The following is a 23684-nucleotide window of genomic DNA, read 5'->3' as shown; positions in this document are numbered from 1 at the left end:
CACGGGCTAGTCTCCGGGGACACAGCCATACCTGTGCTCCAAGCCCCGCTGGTCTGGAGGGAATGCATGAAGGAGATGGATAAGTGGAAATTTAATTTTTCATTCTGGCCATCCGTTCGGGTAATAGCTTTGCCCTGGGCACATATGGAGAGGGAAATGAAGAGACGGGCAGGGGAGGCATGCAGCGGGGTGTGCACCAGAGACACGAGTATGCAGGCACGCTTGTGCAGGGCAGCTGCACCACCTGCACAGACACACTTGGGCGCAGGTTTCTCCGGGTCTCAGATCCAGGGGAAGATGACCTTTGAGCTGTTCCCACCAGCGTGCATGGGTGGGCAGCCGTAGAGGGCAGGGGTTCCCGGGCAGGGGATGTGGGTGGGAAAGAATGGCTGGAGCTGAGTGGGTAGGAACAGAGAGAGTGGGGCTTCCTCTCTCCTGACCACGGGGAGCCTCTGAAGGGTTCTCAGCAGAGAAGCAGCTTCACTTGGTTCACATTGAGTGCCTGGGAGGATGCGTGGATGGCACTGGGGACCAGTTAGGGGCCATGTGTACAATGAGGGTTTTCCTAGAGAGAAACAAACAAGTCCAGGCTGCAGCCATGCAGCTGAGAAATCAGAGAAAACAAATTCACCATAATTTACAGGTACACTTCCAGGGGCCTGGGGCCCTCTGAGAAGCCCATTTCCCAGGAGCAATGTCATGGGGTTGACCCAATAGTCACAAAACAAACTCATAAGGTCCCCTCCCTTCGGCCCCTGGGGGCCATGCTGAGGGTGGGGAGGGATGCAAGGGATGGCTTTGACCAGACTAAAGCGGCCAAAGGAGGCAGTGGCTGTCCCTGGGACTGAGGGTGTCTGGAGAAGACTGTCCAGGGCACTCCCCGGAGCAGGGCGGGGAAGGCCACTGGAGTGCAGGGAGTCTGTGCCAATTTCCATTTCCAGTGCAGCGCCAGCTCAGCCGTGCAGGGCAAAGGCAATAGGCTCTGCGCAGGAGGGCGGGAGTCCTTCAGACCAAGGGTTGGTGGGGCTTCAGGCTCCATCTGGAAGGAAGGGGGGTGGTGTGAGCCTGCGTGTGTGCATGCCCAGGCATGAGTGTGGGCGTGTGCCTCTGCGTGTGTAAACGTGCACCAGCAAGCAGGCAAGTGATGTCTGGGTGCTGAGGGTGCAGGAGGGGGCCCATGGCTGTGCTGTGGGCAAACTTGCCCACCTCCGGGGCCGAGAGGGCAGCATGGTGGGGAGCCTGTGAGGAGGCAGCAGCTCGCAGCCCTGGGAGGATTCCTGTCCTCCTCTGGCGGGAGGAGCCCCTGCCCACTGGTCTCGGCGGTGCACAGCTGCTGCAGCTGCAGGAGAAGAAGGGCTTCCCAGATCTTGACCTCAGGCCTTCCCACCCTCCCTGGCCAGCAGCACTGCATGCTGGGAGGTGTAGTTCTCATGCTTCCTGGCCTAGCCTGGCGCCAGAGCATTGCCCGCCAGCCTGGCGGAAGCTGCAGGCATTGGTTTTAGAAGCCCAAATATTCTCTTTGACCCCAAACCTCCTCCAGATCCTAGAATCAGGCTGTAAACTCTAACCTTCACTTCACCTCTGATCCATCCCAAGCCCCCGTACCAGCCTACCCACCCCAGTCAACAGACCAGGGCCCCAAAGGAATGCAAAGCCCCCACTGTCTCAGGGTCCCAGCAAGACTGGGATCCCAGAGGGGAGGCTGCAACCCTTCAGCAGTGGGGCCGGGCTGCCCTCTTTTAAAAGGAAGCAAGGAGAGCCTGCTGGGCCCCCACCAGGAAGCGCACATGACCCCCCCACGGCCCAGCTCTTCTCTCTCCTGCCAGCTGCGCCCTTTGAGGCTCTGCTCCTGGCACAGAGACAGGAGCTACTGGCTGAATGTGACAGCTGGAGGGGTAGGAGGGGAGGGCACTCCGTTCCACAGCAGACAGCCACCTCTGCTTACAAATGAGTCCCCATATCCACTCCCTCCACACCCTCACTTGGCGTCTTCACTTTGAAGCCTGCAGAGCTGGACGTTTGCTTAGCCAATCTTCTTTTAGGCAGGCCTGGCCCTCAACTAGGCAAAATAACCAGGGTTCCCAAAAATCTCCAAGAAAGAATAAACCTCCTTAGAACTTAGGGGAGTGGTGGGAATTAAACAGAAGGCCCTAGAGGAGAAAGAGACCCAGTGGCTCACCTTGAAGTCATGGCCTTGCTTTCATAGAATTCACTCACCAAACGTTCTTGAGCTTCAGCCATGTGCCAGGCAGTCTCAGTGCCTGCAGGTACATCAGTGAAGCCACGCAAAGTCCCTGTCCCCATGAAGCTTACACTTCAGCACAGGAGGACAGATAACAAGTAACAGATAAGATACATTTGAAAAATTATGTAGTCATTTTGAAGGTGACACGGGAAAAAAGCAAAGCAGAGTTAGGGGTTCCCGAGGGCCTGGGGTGAGGGTTTGTGAGCTGTGATTTTCAAGAAGGAGTCAAGGAAGACCTCAGTGAGAAGGTGGCCTTGATGAGAAGTTTGAACCAAGCCCTGAAAGAGGCGAGGGAGTGAGCATGGGACACCAGGGGAGAAGCCTTCCAGGTTCCAGAGCCGCCCGGGCAAAGGCCCTGAGGAAGCTGAGAGGGGAGCCAGCTGGGAGGAGAGCCAGAGATGGAGGCAGAGGCATAGATCATGTGGAGCATTTTCAGCTCTCAGACCTAACAGGATCTCTGTGGCTGCAGTGGGGAAATGAGTCTATAGTGGAAAAGTGTAGAATTGGGAAAGCCAGTTAGGCGGCTACTGCAATAATCCAAGTGAGAGATGATAGTGGCTGGGATCAGGCTGGTAATGATGGAGGCGGTGAGAAGAGATCAGGTTCTAGATTGACTCTGAACACAAATTTGCAGACTCGTTTGGGCCACCAGCCGCTTTCTTGCACTCTACCAGGCTATGATTATGGGGTCCAAAAAATTCAATCTAGTTCAGTAAAATGTGGGAGAGATTTGCTTTTCCTTGGGTCTCGGCTACAAAAAAAAAAAAAGTGTAAGAGTAAATATAGTGGAACTAATATTGTACACAACTGGAACACACTAAATTGGGTCAATCCCAAATTACCAAGACGCTGCCACTTCCTCAACCCCTCTCTCCCTGTTCCTGGAGAAGAACTTTAGCCACTTGAGAGCTGCCAGAAAGACCAGAGCCAATCATGATAGATCCTAATTTGCATTTACTGCAGGGTGTCCTATCACAGGCTTTACTGTAATACATTAGTATATGATTAATGGAAGGGAATAAGCTATTGTTTATACCAGAACGAGAGCTACAGACCACTAGTATGTAAAAATTCTAAAGAGAAAAGGTAAGTGTGAGCTGGAGAAGAGAAGACCACACAAAGACAGGACCGAGGCACTGAAATAGGCCACAGGGGATGAGGAAGGGCATTCTTGATAGGGGGAACAGCATGAGCAAAAGTTTGCAGTAAACAGTCAACTTGAACAGCAAAAACGGTGAGTTGGCCAAACCCAAGATCAAGTTTCATGACGCGAGCTTTGAAGACCGGCGTGGTCTAACGGGCAGTGGAGGAGTCATTGCTAGTGTTTGAGAAAGGGAGTGGTGGTGTCCACATAGTGAAAATTAACCTGGTGACTATGGATGAAGTGACTAAAGGGGGGCAGAGACCAAGTGAAGGTGGGAAATTGAGGGATCTCCTATAACAGTAAGACCTGGCATCAAATAAGACGCTATCGAATAGGAAGAGTCAATAAGATTTGATGGTGTAATCTCCACCCAAGAGGTAAAGGAAGAGTCACAGGTGAATGGGAGTCTAAGCTGGCAGAGTAGATGAATGGTGGTGGGAGATGTGCTGTTGAACAAAGAGGAAGGGAAGGTGGTGAGCCAGAGTGAGCGAGATGGGTTTTAGGGGGGCAAAGAGAATTCCAGAATGAGGATGTGCTGAATAGAAGAGTTTGCTAAGTGTGTCCCCAAATACTGGTCCCGTGAATGGTCCTTGAGTCAGGAGGGGTGGGGTTGGGTTCCAGTAGGTTGGGAAACACTTCCTGTTCCTCTTACAGTTCAGTGTGTTTGCGAAGATGAAGGGCTCTGATGCTCTGTGCACACCAACATTTCCTGAAACGTTTGACCCCAGTATTTTTGCCAACCCTCGGAGCCAATGGCTTGTGGTTCTATGGCCACTGCTTGGGAACTGCTGAGGCCTTTAAAGATAAAGCCCCAAAGTTCAATGAGAGCCTGCTACCCGAAATGGTTTGCTGTGCCACCAGGATCCAGGTCATTTCTGACACTGACACCAGGTCTATCCCTAGCAAGGAAAGCAGAGGGTACCGGCTGAAGGTCCAAGGATGGAGCCTCCAACCAGATGGCTGGAGCAGAGAGAAGGCCCAGACAGAACACTTGGAAAATAAAGCTGAGAGTCAGGGGCCCCTTTTATTTGTAGGAAACACGTCGAAAGGAAAGGCCAGGTCCCTCCACTCGGTGCCTTCCTTATTCTGCCAGCCTCTCCAAGTCCTAGTCATCCTTCAAGCCTTGGCCTAAGTCTTCTCTCCTCCAAGAAGCCTTTTCAAACTCCAGGCCACGGTCCTCTCTTCCCCACACTCCCGAAGCACCCATCTGCCAGCGCCCTCGACATCCACACACTGCTTTGCCTCTAAGAGAGTCATTTGGTCCCTCAGCTGGGCCGTGGGTTCTTTGTCTCCCGGGATTAGCGAAATAGATGCTCGATACGTGTTTGCTGAGTGGATGAGTGGGTGGGTGGGTGGATGGAGAGATGATGAGGCAGGTGGCAAGAGGAGAGAGCACGCAGGTATGGGGTAAGAACTGAAGAGGGAGCCGGCAGGTTGAAAGCACAGAGGCGGCTAGGTTCCTGCCAGCTGCCTCTTGGGCATTTCTTGTGGTGGCAGCTCCCACCTCATGGGGAGCAGGTGTGCAGCCCTTTTCGAGGCAGTAAAACAGATGGGACCTGGTGAACCAGAAGAAGCTTGAGGTTCAGGGAGACTGTTCTGGAAGTGGGCGGTGAGGACAGATATTCAATAAATATTTATTGGGCAGCCACTCAGTGACCTGCACTGAGGACACAGTGGTGACAAGTGGGAAGCTGAGCCTTCAATACTCCTGCTTCCCTCTGCCAGCTCCCGCCTGCGAGAGCCTCTGGGTGGTCCCAGCTTAGCCATAGCCATGTGACTTGGGCGAATCGCCTCCCTTCTTTGGCCCCACGTTTCCATGAGCCCTTCCAGCCTGAACTCCTGGAAGGCCCTTTGTCTTTTCTTTCAGAATCTTTCCCCACCCCCCCAGCCCTGCAGACAGCACCCTCCCGCCCTGCTGTTCCCTCACCCCCCGCGCCCCCCGCCGCCCCCCGCCGGCTCACACACAAGACAGGCTCCACCTCTGGGAGGAGGGACTGGTCTCATAAGAGGAACAGGATTCCCATGGAGTGAGTGATGCTGAATCAGGGAGTGAGCTGGCAGAAACCAATTCCCAGAGGCCAGAACCTGGGCCCAAATCGACCCTCTCCCTTGGCCTGAAGAGAGGAGGGCTGAGAGCAGCCGAGGTCAGCCTTCCAGGCCTGCCCTGGACCTGTCTACCGGCGCCTGCTGTCCAAGGCCAGCTGCGGTCTCCGGTGCCACCCTGTGGTGGCGCTGGGAACCGCCTCCCTCGGCCTCACCTGGGGACCCCTGTGGCCTCTGGCCCAGTCCCCCAGCAGTCACCTTCTCTGCCTGCCCACCCGCCTCCTTTCTCTTTCCCTCTTCTGGCTTCTTGTTTCTACTCTGTTCTCAGTGGGCACATGTTTGCACACACGTTCCTTACCTCAGATGTGTGGGCTGGTGGTGACAATGAGGGCGTGTGCCCGCAAGCGTGCTCTCTTGTGGATACTTGTCATCTTTGCTGCTCACATGCTCCCATACCCACTTTCGATGGGGCCACATTGAGCATCTTATGCTCATAGCCTGGGTCGGCTGCACCCCCCGCCCCCACTTAGCCCCGCTGGGTCAGGCCACAGCCAAGAACCACAACCCCGGGTTTCTGGCAGTCACGGGGCATCTACAGGGCCAGCACCTGGGAGCCCAGGTCATCCTCTTCCCTGCACCCTGGGACCAGATGACATCAAGCCTGGGGCACCCAGTCTGCTCCAGGATCCGAATCTCAGAAGCCAAGGTACGGTGCTGGGGCAGTTACCAGCAGGTGTCAGGCAGAGGGGCAGTGACATTTGCACAGACTTTGCTTTCGAGAGAACCAACGATGCATCTCTGGCTGGTGGCCTCGGGCAAATTATTTAACCTCTCTAAGCCTGACTCTTCGCGTGCTGGATGGAAATTAATAGCAGACCTCTTCCACGGGGTGTCATGGTGGTTACTGGCTTCTGGAGGACACTGGGTCATGGGTGGGCGGGTACCACGTCCAAGGAGAAACAGCACAGAGGCTCTGAGACCACCGGACTGTCTCTGCCTCTCTCTTCTCTCGTCCAGCTACCATCACTGCAGCTGCTGGAGGGTGGTGCTGGGGTGCTGTGGAACCGAGCTGGCCTTGGGCCCTGGGCCCACTCCCTGGCTTTTCCTCCCCTGCCTCCCTCCCTCTTTCCCTCCCTGCCACCCCCGCTGACTCCTCAGGAGCAGACACTGACTGTCCCCTCCATCTCTTTTCCTTACCCAGAGTTCCCCTACACCCCGTCTCCTCCCGAACACGGGCGGCGTGCAGGGCAGGTGCCCACGGCCATCATTGGGGGCGTGGTGGGCAGCATCCTGCTGGTGCTATTTGTGGTCGGCGGGATCGTGGTGGCACTGCGCCGGCGCCGTCACACCTTCAAGGGTGACTACAGCACCAAGAAGCACGTATACGGCAATGGCTACAGCAAGGCGGGCATCCCCCAGCACCACCCGCCCATGGCCCAGAACCTGCAGTACCCCGAGGACTCGGACGACGAGAAGAAAGCCGGTCCCCTGGGTGGAAGCAGCTACGAGGAGGAAGAGGAGGAGGAGGGCGGAGGGGGTGAGCGCAAGGTGGGTGGCCCCCACCCCAAATACGACGAGGATGCCAAGCGGCCCTACTTCACAGTGGATGAGGCAGAGGCCCGTCAGGATGGCTACGGGGACCGGACTCTGGGCTACCAGTACGACCCTGAGCAGCTGGACTTGGCCGAGAACATGGTTTCTCAGAACGACGGGTCTTTCATTTCCAAGAAGGAGTGGTACGTGTAGCCCCCCTCTCCAGAGCCTCCGCCCCAGCCCCCACCCGCACGCCCCCTGCCCACCCCCCACCACCCACTCCTCCAGGAGCTCGCCAGAGACTCACCCAGCTGCCCAAAGCTGGCCCCCAGCTCCTGGGGCACCAGGGAGCCCAGGACGCCCGCCCAGGCTTTTTCTTGGTTCCCTCCCATCCCCTGTGTCCCCCATGGTGTTGTGTTCACTGTGGCTTCGGTGTTGCTGATCCCTTTCTCCCCTGACCCCACCTGCCACCCTCTGCGGGAGCCCCATTTTCTCGTCTTGTGTACCCGGGCGTGCCCCCAGGGCTTGGGGAGCCAGCCCTCCCCCGCCCCCAACACTGGAATTTGTGTGTGTCCCCTCCTTGCGGGCGGAGGGCTGAAGGGGCTCCAAGAGGAAAAGCCCCACCCCTGCCGTCCCCAGACCCCCGATGCTGCTCCTTTTTCCCCAGGAGAGGGAACCTGGCACACCCCCACCCCCAATCCCACCATGAGCTGACGCAGTGGGAGTTTGGACCCCCAGTCTAGGCAGCCTTTGCACCCAAGAGGTAGAGGGTGGGAGGGGTGGCTTTTCCAAAGCAGCCAGGGTTGTCCATGTTTGTTAAGTGAATCAAGTTGAGGTCCCCACCCTGGGCCTTGAGCAGCGTGATTTCCTGGCAGGGTTGGTGTTGCATTTTTTTTCCTCACTGGCCTCCAGAGTTTCGTTGGCTCGGTTCTGGTGTGCCTGCTCCCACAGAGCGGGTCACCAGGTAGACCTGGCCCACGTGACTTCCCGTACCTCTGCCAACATGTCCACACACCTACATGCACATAAACGCCACTCGTGTCTACCCCTGTGCTCCCCCTGGGGTCACATGCCTTACCCAGGCTGGACACTGCCCAAGGTCACCTCGCTGTTCCACCTCTTCCCCCTTCCTTCCCGCTGAGGATGGGGACAGCCTTCCGAAGCTTCCAGGGATATAGCTGAGATGAGGCCCCTCGGCGCCTCCACCCTCGGGTCTCACTCAGGCTGGCCCTGAACTGCTTCTTACAGCATGGAAGTTTCTCCGATTTCTCCCTTCCCTGTCAAGTGCTAGCAGCTCTTGATTCTCTCCGGGAGTCAGAGCTGGGAGCCCAGGAGGGAATTACCTCCGGGAGTGCCAGGCACAGGAGTGTCCACAGGAAGGGCATCGGAGAAGGAAGCTGGCACAGGGGAAGCGGGCGGAGTCCGCTGAGACTCCGGAGCGTCATCGGTGTCAGTGTAGAGGTTCCAGGCCTGCCGGGAAGTGGGGAAGTGCTATGAGAGCAGGTGGCCGTGGATCCTGAGTCAGAAGCTCCTGCTTGGCACCCTCCCATCCTGCTCAGCTCTCCCTGGTCTCCATTCCGGATTGGGGCTGCGGGGGGACCGTGGAGAAGCTTTCCCTTTGAATCGTCCATTCCCTTCTTGAACGGGGCCCTGGGGGCCTGTCGGTCACCCAAGACTGATGGTTTTCCCGTCTGGACTGTGGAGGAAGGCCCCTCCCAGCTCTCACTCAGCTCCCCCAGCTCAAAGTGCCTCAGTTCCTCCATCTGCCCACCCCAGCCCTCCAGCACTCTAGATGGGAAAGACCCTGGGATGGGAGAGGCAGGTTCAGGCCTGCCCATTAGGATTCTGGTTAACTCAGCCCAGGGTGCAGGGGCTCTGTGGGATGGCAAGTGTTGAGGGGAGGGAGGCAGACCACTCTGTGCCCCACGGGCACCAACCTACCCTACCATGGGCTTCCCAAGGGAGCCCCCAGCCCCCGCCCTACTCCTCCCCTCCCTGGTGCTGCTGTTGAACCCCCAGCCAGCTCCATCTCTGCCCTGGCAACCCTGGACCCACTAGCTGGGCGACCCTCCTCTCCCAGCCCCCACTGCCCTAGCCCCAGCCCAGACCACCCAGTAGCCACGTAGCAGAAGTCTGAAGCCATGCCAGCCCTGGGGCAGATCTCCCCTCTCTTGGCATTGGGGGTACTGGATGGGGTGGAGTTGGGAGAAAATTCTGGGGTCTTTCTAGCCACAGGGCAGAGGGGGATGGAGGAGCTGGGCTGCATCTCCCAGCAGTGTTAGTGTCCGCCCCCCTCCCCCCTCCCAGGGCAGAGGACCTTTTCCATGTCACATCACTGCCCCATCCCACCTCACACCACTCTGGTCCCTCTGCTTGGTCCCCTCGCCCGCCCCCAGGCAGGAGGCAATCCCAGGGGCTTGCCTGATGGAGGCATTCTCTGTCCCCTTGAAGACTGAAAGGACTCCTCCTCTTGTGTGTCCCTTATCCTGCACTGCCACCCCTCTTCTTTATTATGTGATGGACTTAGGAGGCCCCCGGGGCCTAGCCAAAGCACTGAGTCCCCCCCCTTAAGACACCTCCATGCCCTCTCCTCCAGCAAAGCACAAATCGTGGGGTCCAAGCCCCATGCATGGGCCACTTGGAAGGCTCCTGCCTTGTGAGGGCCCCCATCAGCAGGGCAGCTGCTACCCCGGGGCTGAGAGTGGACCTGAGGCGGGGGTCGGCACTTGGGTGTGGGGAGACAGGGTCTTCTGTGGCCCAAGTTTGTGGGGCAGTGCTACTGCTGGGCCACAGCCGGCTGGCAACGTGGAGGTCCTGCCCAGCGGCCAGATGAGGACATCTTGCTTCTCCTCCGAGCCCCCAGCATGAGCTGAGCTTCTGCCTTTGCTGGAAATGAAATAAACTTGGTCTTCATTGTGCCAAGGCCTCCCCAGTTGTCATCCTGCCTCTTGTTGCCCCTCTGTCCTTGCCCGCCCCCCCCCCCACTCCACCGATATCCCTATTTCCTTAAGATTTTGATATTGTTCTAATGTGTAACAGAACCCTCCGAGTCCCCTTTGATCAGAAGGCTCTGAAGAGCAGCAGCACAGAATCGGGGAACACAGGCACACACGTGCAGCCCGGCCCATGCGTGCACGGGGACGCACACCTGCGGCCAGGCCCAAGCACCGGTGCCCCGCACAAGCCTAGCTACTTACAGCCCTGCAGACATGCCAGGGGCATGGGCTGGTCCTGCTGAAAGCCCTTCAGGAAAAGCAGTGACTTCCCAGAGCCAGGGTCCTCACAGAGGTTCACAGGGGCCCTGTTTCCCTGGCACGTGCTCCCTCTGCCAACCCCCTCCTATGTGCCCAAGTCACTGGTGCAATCGTTTTTTCTCCCTCATCCAAGCAGAGAAGTCAGGGATTGTGTTAGGCGATGCGGGCAGCTCACCTGGGAGGAGGGGAGGCTGGGGGGCCAGACAGAGGCCTCCGAGGAGCCCTCTCCCACCCGGAGCCCTCTCCTAGAAGGGAGCAGGTGGGTGCCTCCAGCCCCACACCCGTGGGGAGACCCACCCCAGCCCCTGTGCGGTGGCCCAGGCAGCGAGGGCTTCGGCAGCATCTCTGCTGCCTGATGGAGCGTAAGGCCCAAGGAGCACCCGCCCCACCGCCCCGGTGCTGCTGCTCTTCCGACTCCTGCTGTGAGGAATGGGATTCTCGGCTGGAAAAAAAAAAAAATGGTTTTCTTTTTTTGTATAAATGGAAACAAAATCCAGGAGAAGCTGCCCCCCACCCCAAGTTTGACACACTACCTTTGCTTCAGTTTCTTAGTCACTGTTTTCGTCTTTGGTCCTGGGGACGGCCCAGCAGATTCTCCTGGTTCTAACCCAGGGGGTGTTTGCATCACCCCCTTTTACTTGTATAAAAAAAATGATGGGTTGAAAAATGTACTGAGGAAAAAAAATGTACTTTTTTATAAATAAAGTCTTTAAAACAACTCTGGTTGCCTCGTGTCACTCCTCTCATCTCCCTCGGGGGCGGAGCCCTTCCCCACAGCCGTGGAAGGGGGACAGGGCACAGCTGGGGTGAGACCAGCATCCTAGCGAAAGGAAGAGAGCCCCCGTGCCCAGGTCCCAGGGTTCTGGGAAAGTGACACGGACCCCAGAGGAGCCCCCTCGCACAGGCGAAGGAACCCCAAGGGCCAGTGTGAGGGTCCCGCCTGAGTGGCCACCCAGCTCCTGGGCTGAGCCATCTTCCATACAAGTGGGAGCACCGTGGACAGAAGCCTCAGGAGGGGTGGCTGCTCAGGAACAAATAGGGAGCCTGGGGGCCAAGTGGGGGGGTGGTCCTGTGCTGGCTGGAGACCCCCGTCCCCCTGCCCCAGGGCTCCTACTCAGGCCCCTCCAATTCCTCCCCTCACCCCACTGCCCTATGTCCTGCTCCTTCCTGCCACGCCCCCCCCCAGCCCCCACCACGTCTGTTTGGAAAAGAAAACCAGCAGTGTCACACCTGTTGTGTTAGACAGATCCCTGGGGACAGGGAAGAGGGGGAGCTTTATCCTTTCATCTTTTTTGGAGGGGGAAAATACTGGCCGGCCTATCCCCTGCAAGCGCTCTCAGAGACCCCGCCCCCTTTCTCCAGGGGCCCGGTCGAAGGAAGGTCTCCTAGCTCCTTGGTTACCTCCCCCCCTCCCCACTCCAACGCCATCTGCTTCCCATCTCCTGGGCTGGAATGCAGGACAAATCGATCCTGGGGTGGGAGTAGCAGGGGCTTTGGTGACTGCCCCCTCCCAGCTACCGCCTCCCAACCCCGGCAGCATCTTCTTTCACTGTAATCCACACCATACACCCCTGAGAAAAAGGGATGAGTATGCTGGGAGCTAAGTTGGCTGCCAAGCAGAAAGCCCTCTGGCCCATCTGGGTCAAGACCACGCCCTCCACACCTAGGATTGGGGCGGGCAGGAGAAGCCAGCAGCTGTTGGCAGCTGGCTGGACCCCTCACTGGAAGACCAGACCCAGCACCCTAGATTGTGTTTAGATGTTGAGACCTGAATGAGATCTTGAATGAAATGCAAATTGGTTGTTTAAGCGGTCACTTCCTCAGTTTTCCAGGCTGTCCGTTTAAGTTAATTTTTAATTTGCGCAGGCAATAAATGCTTAATTACAATATTAATATATTGCAAGAGAGCAGTGGACAGAATGTCGTAATTGGCATTTAACTAGAGCGTTCCGGCAAATTAGCCAAGACTTTCTGCGGCAGAGGAAGGAGGGCAAGCCAATTAGTCCTATGCGCAGCCTCTCTGGGCTGGAGGAGCCAGACCCAGCCCCATCCCCCAGGATGCCAGCAGACCAGGACACACCTAGCTTTCTAGTTGAGCTAGGCTTGGGAAGAACTTTCTGCTAGTTAGGCTACTTGTGTCCAAACCTCAACCCCTGTGCCCATCTCTCCACCCCCATCCTCAGCAGAACAGAGGACCATACATTGGGGGTCTGGGAGACCCAAGCCACATAGTGGCTAAGGTCCCCCTGGGGCGTGTCCACTGTTGCCTTAGTTAGACTGTGGGCCCAGAACTGACACAGCTGGGCAGCCAAAGCCCCTCTCTGGGTACCATGGAGGCTTCTCTCCCATCCTCCTTCCCTTCCCCCTGCAGATGGTTAAGGAAATGAACTTGGTGAACCGAGGGATTCATTTTTCCCTCAGTTCATTTGTCCTCCCTGGGCCAGGCACTGTGAGACACTGTGATAGTACCACCCAGCATCCCTGCACTCAAAGGATCCCGAGTCTCCAGGGTCCCAAACCCCAAAACAGTGCCATGTTGGCTGTGTGTATAGTGCTGTGGTAGCAAAGAATGGAAATGGCTCATTTTGCATGCAAAGGTCCGAAAGGTTTGATAGATGAGGTGACATATCCCTCGGGCCTTGAGGGATGTGTAGGAGTTCTCCAGACCAGAGATGTGTTAGGAATATTCCAGGCCAACTTGGAATTTAACATCTTATACTAACAGTTCTAAAAGAAAATGTTTTAGTCCAACACACTCATTTGTATATGGAAAATTGCTAGAAGCAGAAAGGAAACTAAGATTTGGCCACCAGATCATCAGAAAGTGCAGCTAAACATGATCTAGTGCAAAGCCATGTCCTGAGAGCAATAGATCAAAAGGAATTCAGGGGAAGGGGTGGCACCAGCTTAATTTCTGGGCTGGGAGGGTGGATTCTAGATCTACCCACCAAGAGTAGTGTGAACACCCATGGGGCATAAACTGGGCCTTGGGGAGCCACATGTGGTGTTGAGTGGAGCCATCAGAGTCAGAGTCCATAGGGAAGTCTTCCTGGAAAAGGCACTATGATTCTTTTTTTTTTTTTTTTTTGCTTTTTAGGACCGCACCCGTGGCATATGGAAGTTCCCAGGCCAGGGGTTGAATCAGAGCTGTAGCCACCAGCCTACACAGCCACAGCAACACAGGATCTGAGCCGAATCTGCTACTACACCACAGCTCACAGCAACGCCAGATCCTTAACCCACTGAGTGAGTCCAGGGATCAAACCTGCATCCTCTTGGATCCTGGTCGGGTTTGTTAACAGCTGAGCCAGCAGTATGATTCTGATACGGTTTTTCTCCCACACCACCAAGCAATCAACCCAATTCAACAGTATGTACCTGGAGACATCAGGGTTCAAAAGTGAAAGGCTCAGTCCCACAAAACTGCTCCCACTTCAGCTGCTAATCACAAGTCCAGGTTGTCACCGGTGCTTCTGACAACTGGCTATAAATCAGAGGTTCCCATGACCCCCCTCCTTGGGTTCGAGTAATACGCTAGAGCAGCTTATAGAACTTAGGAAATCAGTTTACTCACTAGATTACTGGTTTATTGTCAAAGGATCCAACTCAGGAACTGCCAGATGGCAGAGACACTGGGGCAAGGTATATGGGAAGGGCCAGGCGCTTCCCTGCCCTCTCTGGAGTGCGCCCTCTCCTAGCACCTGCATGTGTTCACCAACCTAGAAGCTCTCCAAACCTGTTCTTTGGGGGCTTTATAGAGGCTTTTTCACATAGGCATGATCAAGTAAATTATTGGCCCTTGGTGATTGAACTGTTTCCAGTCCCTCTCCCCTCACCAGAGGTCAGGGGTGGGGCCAAAATTTCCAACCCTCTAACCACTTCCTTGGTTGGCTTGGAAACCAACCCGCATATTTTGGGGCTTCCCAAAAGTCATCTCTTTTTTTTTTTTTTTTTTGTCTTCTTGCCTTTTCTAGGGCTGCTCCCGCGGCATATGGAGGTTCCCAGGCTAGGGGTCTAATCGGAGCTATATTCACCGGCCTACACCAGAGCCACAGCAACACAGGATCCAAGCCTCGTCTGCAATCTACACCACAGCCCACGACAACGCCGGATCCCCAACCCACTGAGCAAGGCCAGGGATTGAACCCGCAACCTCATGGTTTCTAGTCGGATTCGTTAACCACTGAGCCACGACGGGAACTCCCAAAAGTCACCTCATTAATGTAAACTCAGCTATGGTTGAAAGGGATGTCTTAAGAATATCAAGACACCTTCATCACACTTATTCCTTAGGAAATTCCAAGGGTTTTAGGAACTTTGTGCCAGGAGCAGGACCAAGGGCAAATGTATACTTCCCATCATAAGTCATAATGTCACAGATCGTATCTGCAATTGTTAAGAGAATGGGAGGCACATGGGTTGATGAAAAAGTGGAGGAAGAAAAGGCTCTGTGAGAGCTTAAGAGGGGCACCTGCCAGACCTTGCTCCTGGCCCTCCCTCTGCACTGTCCCCATGGCCTGACACTTCCAAGGAGCAGTCCTTGGCCTCCCCATAGGTACCAGCTTGTGGGGCCCCCAAACCCCATTTTCTCTCCACCCCCATGTACAGGCCTGATGGCAGAGCTAAGTCACATTTCACTACCCCCCCATCGATTCCAGATGAGAAGCTGCAGGCACTGCCCTCTGCCCTTTGCCAGCCACTCCTTCCCCAGCTGGAGGGCAACCATGCTCCATTGCCTGGGGCCTCATCCATCTAAACTGGCACCTCTGGCCCTGCTGCATCTAAGCTCATCTTGAGCCAGGAAGGGTAGAGAACTAGCCTTGCTTGGCTCAAGAACCAGCCCAAGGCATCATCAACATACACCACAGCCTCCACTGAACCAGAGCTAAACCCTAGACATGTTCCCCAGTCACCTGCAGATTTAAAAAAGCAAATATCCAAGCCCTACTCCCAGGCCAAGAGGGTCAGAACTCTGGGGTTGGTACCCAGGCAGGTATAGTTTCAACAAGTTACCCAGGAAGTTCCAAGGGACAGGCAGATTTGGGCCCCCCAGTGTGCAGGCAGAGGCCACCTGAAGTGTCAGTCTGAAGGAAGAGGCAGATCCTGAAATGGGAAACAGAGACCGAGGGATGGGTAAGCAGTTGGGTGATTTGGTGAGTTAATGCACTTACAAGTGTGGGCACGAAATAAGCTATGTGTTGTCATCATCATCATCCATCATCTTCGTCATTACCATCATCATCCCCTATGAGACAGGATCCCCCGGATGACAGTGACTGCCACAGAGGCCAATACCTGGAGACAAGGAGGGAACCAGGATGGAGCCGACCTTGTAAGGCTAGTGAAGCAGGTTTTCTGGTTGCAGACCATCCCTGGGTGCTTGGTTGCTGGGTGCCTGTCAGAAAGGCAAGCGGGATTCTGAGCTCAAAGACGGGACAGGCAGTCTTGCCAGCCCTCCAAGAATGGGGGTCTTGCTCCTTAGTGTTGTCACCTTGGAAGAATCGAATGAAGTTTATGAAGGACAGTGACAGTCCTCTTAGAGCCCTGATATGCAGATGAGGGAGGCCCCTCGGAGAGAGGCAGAGGGAGCAGGTGGCACATAGTAATGCCCCAGACACATTACCGAACACAAGGCTGTAAGCCCCCCCAAGGACTGCATTGCCAGCTTATTCATCCCCAGCACCTGGGCTGTGAGCACCCCCACCCCAAGGGGCTGGACTCCCATCTTATTCATTCCCACCAATGAGGCTCTAAACCTCCCCTCACCACCACCCCGCCAGTGTCGGCTGGGCTCCCATCTTATTCATCCCCAGCACCTAGCCCGGGGTGGGCAGAGTGTGCGGTCCATAAAGGTTGAACCAAGTTGAACTCTTCCAAGTGGGAGTCAAGAGACTTCCGGGGATGTGGCCCAACCTCCCCAGGGCAGGGATGTCCTGGCACACCAGGTGCCCCTGGAGGGGCAGCTCCTGCCTCCAGAGCTAAGCCCTCATCATGGGGCAATTTCTCTGTTCAGACAAAATCTCCCTCTAGGTTCCATCCACTGGTCTCAGTATTTTCCCGGGAAGCTACATGGCCTGGCCTTCCCAGGACCGTCCTGCAGATGTTTGGAGGCGGTTACTCCTGGCCAAACCTCTTTCATATGTTTCTCCCTCAGCTCTCGTCTTCAGGCCATTCAGCAACACATCTGTTAGGAACCTGGAGTTAGGAGTCTGGCCAACCTGGGTTCAAGTCTCGGCTGTGATGACCAGCAGCTATGGAGAAGCATTATCACAATGCCCAGCGCAGCGAAAGCTCTCAAACCCACATCAAAAATCCCAGTTACCGAAAGGAAAAAGAGAAAAAATCCTAATTGCCTTTGGACTTTGGATGGTCATAGCATATCCATAGAGGGTCATTGATTGTAACAAATAGACAGCTCTGGGAGTTCCCATTGTGGTTCAGTGGTTAGCAAATCTGACTAGCATCCATGAGGACCCAAGTTTGATCCATGGCCTCACTCAGTGGGTTAAAGATCCAGCATTGCCGTGAGCTATGGTGTAGATCACAGGCACGGCTTGGATCCTGCAGTTGCTGTGGCTGTGGCTGTGGCCGGCAGCTCTAGCTCCAATTTGATCCCCAGCCTGGGAACTTCCATATGCAGTGGGTATGACTCCCAAACACCAAAAAAAAAAAAAAAAAACCAAAAAAACCACCACCAACAACAAAAAAGACAAATGTATAGTTCTGGTGCAGGATTCTGGTAGTAGAGGCTGTGCATATAATATATATATGGCCGGGTAGGGGGGTAATATGGGAAATCTCTGTATTTTTCACTCAATTTTTCTGTGAACCTAAAACTGCTCTTGAAAATAACCTTTTTTTAAAAAAAATCCAGTTCTCCAGCCGTTTCTTAAAATAAAATTAAAAAAAAAATTAAACCATTACCAGCTCACATTCTGAGGACCAGATAGTAAATACTCATTTCCTGGAACTGATCTGACCAGCAGCGGTGGGGGGGTGGGGTCCTTCCTGAACGTGGCCTGCTCTCTTACATCGTGGGTGCAGCCAAGCCAGCTGACCTCATGGTGGTGGCCTGGAAACAGGGGGGCTCCATCCCGGTTAAATTTCTGAGTGGGGTGGTGGATGCATGGATGGCTGGCTGGATGAGTAAACCTTTGAGCCTTTTCATGCGTGCTGCCTCTGAGCAGATCTCTCTCACCTTATTGTTGGGCTATTTTTCCCTTACATGTGGTGATTTTCACATCTCTGCTATACTTTATCTTAATGCGCGAGTCAGCATTTCAGCCTGTTGTGATCTTCTTAGATGCTGCTTCTATCATCAGTTTAGTTCACACCAGACATGTATCGAAAGCCTGGTAAAAGGCAAGGGGCAGGACTTTAGGGTCCGCTGACTTGGATGCATTCCCTAGTTCTACCACTTACCTGCTGTGTGGACCTTAGACAAGTCACTTGCCTGCCCTGAGCTTACTTCTCAATCCATGTGAGTAGGCGGCTGGGATGAATAAGGATAGTCTGCAGAGAGCAGGTTAGCTGTTCAGCAGGTAACAGTGGCACCTACCACAGAGGGCTGCTGTGGGGATTAAAGGAGACTGGTCCCTTTGTAAAGTACTTAACACAATGCCTGGAATAGAGTGCGTGCTCATTTAAGGATCGTATCATCTCTTACCATTATTTTCACCGCTGCGCTTCTGCCCTAAGCAGGGAAACAGAACCTGCGGTGGAAACGACAACAGGCATCAGGCATCCTGCCTGCGGGGCGAGCCCCGTCCCCTGAGCTTCTTCCTCTCTGACAGCATCACCCCACAGCACAACCCACAGCTGGTGGGAGGGACGCAGGCGTGGAGGGGCTACAGTGTGCCCCTCGCGAGCATGGCCTCAGTGGGGATCCCTACCCTGGGCCACCCCTGAGTGCTGGGGGACTGGGGCCAGATGTGGGGACATGAGGCCACGTTTACTCCAGAACAAAGGCCCTCATACGCCCCTCTATTGTTTCATCTGCAGAAACGCCCCAGGGCCCCCTGAGGTGGAGGACAAGAGAATGGGTCTCAATTTCCTGCTGTTTTACTTGTCAGGATTCTGTGTAAGGTTTTACTACTTTGTTTTTTGTTTTTACCTTTTTTTAGGGCCGCACTCAAGGCATTTGGAGGTTCCCAGGCTAGGGGTCAAATCGGAGCTGCAGCTGCCAGCCTATGCCACAGCCACGGCAACAAGGGATCTGAGCCGCCTCTGCGACCTACACCACAGCTCACAGCAATGCCAGATCCTTAACCCACTGAGCAAGGCCAGGGATTGAACCCGCAACCTCATGGATGCTTGTCAGATTCATTTTCACTGAGCCAGGACGGGAACTCCCACTTTGTTACATTTAACTTAAAAACATTTATTGAGGAATTAAACAGTAAAATGTCAAATCTTAAGGGAACAGCTCCATATGCCTGCGCTCATGTCATACGCATACCTCCACACTGGCAGCCCCAGATCAAAACTCAGAGGCTCACTCAAGCTTCTTCAAAGGCCACACCCCATTCTGGAACTTCGCTTAAACGGAATCATACAAAGCGTGCATTAACTTGCGTGTCTGGCTTCTTTCACGCAACATGATGCCTGTGACATGTATCTATGTGGCGTGTTTTCCTCACTGTATAATATGCCATCGTGCAAATGTGCCACAATGTAGTCCTCTATTCTGACATCAGAGGACATGCGTAGAGTTTCCAGTTTGGGGCAGTTGTGGAAAAAGTTGCTACAACCATTCTTGTATGTAACTTTGGGGTACTTAATACTCATTTCCAAGAGCAGACTTAGGATTGTTAGATACAGCCAGTTTTTCAAAGTGGTTGTGCCAACTTATGCCTCCCCAGGTGTATAAGGAGTCTGATGCCCCCACTTCTTTGCCCACACTTGGCATCATCTGTCCTTCTATGTTTAGCCAGTTGGCAAGGGCATAGAGCTACCTTATTGTGATTTTAATTTGCATTTCCTTGGCAACAAAGGATGTCACGTACTTTCACATGACTACCAGAGATTCGGAATTTTGAAAAGGTACTTAGGCTTTTTAAAAAAATGTTTGACTATTTATTACATTTAGAATGGAGAAGAAATGAGGTCCTACTGTACAGTGCAAGGAACTATATCCAGTCTCTTGGGATAGACCATGATGGAAGATAATATAAGAAAGGGAATATATATATGTAAGGCTGGGTCACTTTGCTGTGCAGCAGAAATTCGTACTACATTATAAATGTACTATAATTACATTTTTAAAAAATGTTTATAAACGCATGTTATGCATTCCCTGGAAGAAGGGGTTAGTGTCCATGCAGCTATGCTGTGGTCCTCTGAGGACAGGTCCCTGTTCTGGGTGCCTAGGAGGCACCGGGGAGGTGGAGACAGGATGGATAGAGCTGGAGCAAGAGGGAGGATGGTGCGTGCCCTGGAGGAGTCCCGGCGAGCAGGAAGGAAGGGCCAGCCATCAGAAAATAGGAATTCTGGCACAAAACACAAAGCAATGCCCTGCAGCTACAATGAGCCGTTGAAGTGTCATGATGACCACACTGGGAGGAATTAGCTGGGAAATCCTCCTCTGCCCCCCCACGATCGATTCCTAAGCAGTACAGATTTCCTGGGGGCTCACCAAAAAAAGGGCAGGGGACAGTGAGCCACACCCAGCTGGGCTTTTCACTGGTGACTATAATGGGTTGGCAGGGAAGTGCAGGTGGTCAAGGCTGGACCACAGGCTGGAGGCAGGTAACGTGCTGGAAAGATGCCTGGACTAGGAGTCAGGAGGCTGAGCTCTGCTTCCTCTCCACCACTTCCCACCGAATGACCTTGAGCAAAACCCTCCGCTTCTCTGATTCCATGACTTTCTACATATGGAACAAAGAGCCTGGGAGATGGGGGCTTGGTGACTTCTCCTGGGCTACCCCTGAAGACAAAGTGGGGCTGGGGTGGCAGGTCCCCAGGCTGCCTTGACAGTGATGAATCACCACACCCCATTCCGATGCCTCAATCTGCTGTAATTGATCCGGAGGCCAGGTGCCCAGGGTGATAGTGGCCAGGGACAGTTTCCAAAGGAGTCTGGCTCTTGGCAGCATTGAGGGTGTGGGGGAGGGTACGGCAGCCCCCTCACTGGTGAGAACACCCCATCCTGCCCTCCTCTGCAGAGAAGAGACAGATCTGCCCTGCTCCAGAGCAGAGGTCCAAGTCTCTACAAGAGCTGGGCAGAGAAAGGGTGCCCACTGGGAAAACCACAGTGGGAATGGGCTCCCCATGTCCCCTCTGGCCTCCAAGAAGGACTGTAATTGCTATTATTCTCTAGGGTTTTCCTCCAGAGAAGTTCGCCCTAGGAAGATCTGGGGTTTTGATCAATTAAAAATGTCGGTCCCCAGAGTTCCTTGGTGGCTCAGTGGGTTAAGGATCAGTGTTGTCATTGCTGTGGCTCGGGTTGCTGCTATCGGGATGGGTTCAATCCCAAGCCTGGGAACTTCCACCTGTCACAGGCCCAGCCTATAAAAGAAAAGTGTCGGTCCCTTCCATGCAGGTGTTTCAGGTGCCATTGCAGGCTGGCATGGGAACCAGGGCCCAGATCTCATTGGTACTGGCCTTCCCGCAGGCTCTGGGTAAAAATGGCATGCAAGGCCTCTCTGATTGGAAGGCTCGTCCATCAACATCTGCCTGCTTTCTGCCATCACTTCCCAGGTGTCAGCTTCTTTCTTCCTGAGCCTGCATCCTGGGCTACCCTGCCCTGTTCTTTTGCCCCTACAGGGCAACACACGCTGACCCCAAGCAGGACATCGATCTACCCGTAATTTCAGAATTACAGACCGTTTGAACCAGAGCAACCTCAAAGGTCATTTTCCCCAACCCACGAATGGGGAAACTGCGTCCCAGAAGGCTAAGAACAGTAAGAATTCCTTTACATTTACATGTTTGGAAATGACAAAGTGAATCAAGATCTTTTAATAATAGCTAAGACAATATCACTCACTAAGGGCCAGGCATAGTTCAAAGTACTTTATTATATCAAACTCTTGCCTCAAACTTAGAATTATTATTGCCGTCATTAGCAGGGAAATGAAAAGTATTGCCCAAAGTCACAAAGTTTGCTGGTGGGGAGTTGAGCTTTGAACCCAGGCAGTCTGGCCTCAGAGGCCACGCTCTAACCATTGTGATACCCTACCCACCACCTGCATCCTCTTGGAAAGAGCAAGGCCATGCCCTGGCAAGAGAGCCAGGAGAAGAGGCCACATCAGCCTCACCCCCAAGGGGATCCTGGGCCTGACCCAAGTTTCACAGTCCCAGGCAGGATTCAACTGAGCTTGTGGGAACCCCGTCTGGTATCAGATGGAGTCATCGGAGACAGGTGGGGCTCACGGGGAAAGACTTCCTGGAAGAGATGGTATCAGGGATGATTGTGTGAAATGGAAGTGATCTGGCAAAGTGTAGAATACTCAGCACAGGGGAGAACCTCCATGAAAATGTTTGGAACAGGAATCAGCTAGACTAGACCAGGCACCTTGGGCTGCCAGAGGGAACTCAACACCCCAGGGTCCTCACAGCCAGCTGGGGAGGTCATGGTTAACCCGAGGCTCGGGGATGTTCAATGTCAGGCCCAAGGTCACACAGTGGTGAGCCACTGGGACCCAGGCCTTCTGACTCCAAGCCAAGCGCTCTTTGCTCTGTATTGAATCTCCTATTAAAAAGAAACAAAATGCCACCATGGTCACACTTTTATGGGGGCTCATAACTTATGAAATGCATGGAACAACACAGCCCCTTTTAGGCAGCACTCCGGAGCCTCAAAGAACAGCTAGATGCATGCGCAAACATGGGTGGATGGGCCCAGTTTGGGAGACGTAGGGCCTAGGTACGTCACCACCTCTGTCTCCGACCAGCTCAGTGCCTTGGGGCAAATGTGGTAAAATGGAGACAATGACGCCTCCTTGGAAGGCTGCAGCGAGGGGCCAGCGTCATAAGGCACAGGGCCCGAGCACAGGAAATACTGTTCTGCACTGCCCCCAGCCCAGCTCCGCGCCCCCTACCCAAATGCCCACCCCAATCCAAGTCTCATCTCTCCCGGTGTCTCTTACAAGAAGGATCCAGGGTCCAGGTATCCCCATTTCTTTTCTTGAGGTTATTTTCCTCTAGACGTGAGAGGGCCCAACAACTTACTCACATCTTCTCTCGGACGCTTGGCGTGGTGCCACTGAGAACTGGCCAGAATGGGGCTGCCCCACCCCACTCCTCCTACCTCCCTAGACAGGCCAGATCCTAAAGTCTTCCAGATTGCCTGGGTTCCCCCCGCCCCACCCCCCAGGGTATTGGAACTCAGCCACTTTGCAATTTTAGAACCAGAGCTCCTCTAGGGGAGCTGATTTGCACCTTCCACTTTGGCAAGACCCAGGGAAGCGCCATTGAATTTCATGGCATTTTAATATAAGAATTGTCATATCTAAATCCCCTCATTTCAATGACTACAGACCGTGCTGAGGTTCTTCTCAATACACACTTGATTTGGGAGATTTGCCATACGGAGAGGGGTCCTGCAGAGGCCCCTGCCCAGGATGGACACACAGCCCCTCAGTGGGTCCAGCTCTTTGCTTCCAGAATTCTAGCCTTGTGAATCCCCTCCCGTAGCCGGCCCCTCCTGGAAGCCTCAAGAGCACCCCCAGTCTATCTTGTTAATGTGTCCTTGTGACAATGCTTCCACTCTCCCTGCTAAGGGCCTGTCAGCTCCAGAATCACCTCCTGCCACCTCCTAAGGACCCTGTAAATGCGGTCCAACCTAACAGAGGGACAGGTGGCAGGATGGGCTCTTAGGAGCAAATGAATCAGAAAAGAACCACGGGTGCCCTTAGGAGGGAACTGCAGAGCCCCATGGCTCAAAATGTGAATCCCAGGAGTACCCATCGAGGCTCGGCAGAAACGAATCTGACTGGCATCCATGAGGACACAGGTTCGATCCCTGGCCTCACTCAGTGGGTTAAGGATCAGCATTGCCGTGAGCTCTGGTATATGTCACAGACGCGGCTTGGATCTGGCGTTGCTGTGGCTGTGGTGTAGGCCGGCAGCTGCAGCTCCGATTCGACCCCTAGCCTGGGAACCTCCATATGCCATGGGTGCAGCCCTAAAAAATGTGAATTCCGGCAAGTGTGGTCACCACCTCCCTCTCTGTGACTTTGGGGAAGCCACTTCTCTCCTGTCCCTCAGTTTTCTCATCCTAGAGACATCAGTCCTTGCTTTGCCTAATTTTTAGGATTACACCAAAGATAGGAGCATACAAGTGAAAGCCCTCCGTAAACCCTGAAGTTCTATGGGGAAGGGAAGGATCGTCTTTATGTATTGAGTGTTCAAGGTCATTCTCCACCCAGGAGGCATCAAGGCCCTGCTAGAAAACCTCCAGGGACAGACCCCGCTTCCTCCCAGGGCAGCCAAGCTCTCTGACAACCGTGCTGACCTTCGGAGA

The 23684-nt window shown here is 54.3% G+C and overlaps 1 protein-coding gene across 1 annotated transcript in view; it reads left to right on the top strand.

Annotated features, from left to right (window-relative positions):
- Positions 1 to 9883, top strand: part of LOC125110777 (nectin-1) — a 65550-nt gene extending 55667 nt beyond the window's left edge. The window contains exon 6 of the mRNA XM_047752355.1: positions 6634 to 9883. Within this exon, the coding sequence (XP_047608311.1) occupies positions 6634 to 7178 (545 nt within the window). The 3' untranslated portion in view covers positions 7179 to 9883. The remainder of the gene's footprint in view (positions 1 to 6633) is intronic.
- Positions 9884 to 23684: the final 13801 nt, after the last annotated feature.

This window comes from Phacochoerus africanus, chromosome 11 (assembly GCF_016906955.1).
Source record: "Phacochoerus africanus isolate WHEZ1 chromosome 11, ROS_Pafr_v1, whole genome shotgun sequence".
Lineage (NCBI taxonomy): Eukaryota > Metazoa > Chordata > Mammalia > Artiodactyla > Suidae > Phacochoerus > Phacochoerus africanus.
Note: the sequence above shows the minus strand (reverse complement) of the source record. Positions and strands in the feature narration are given on the sequence as shown.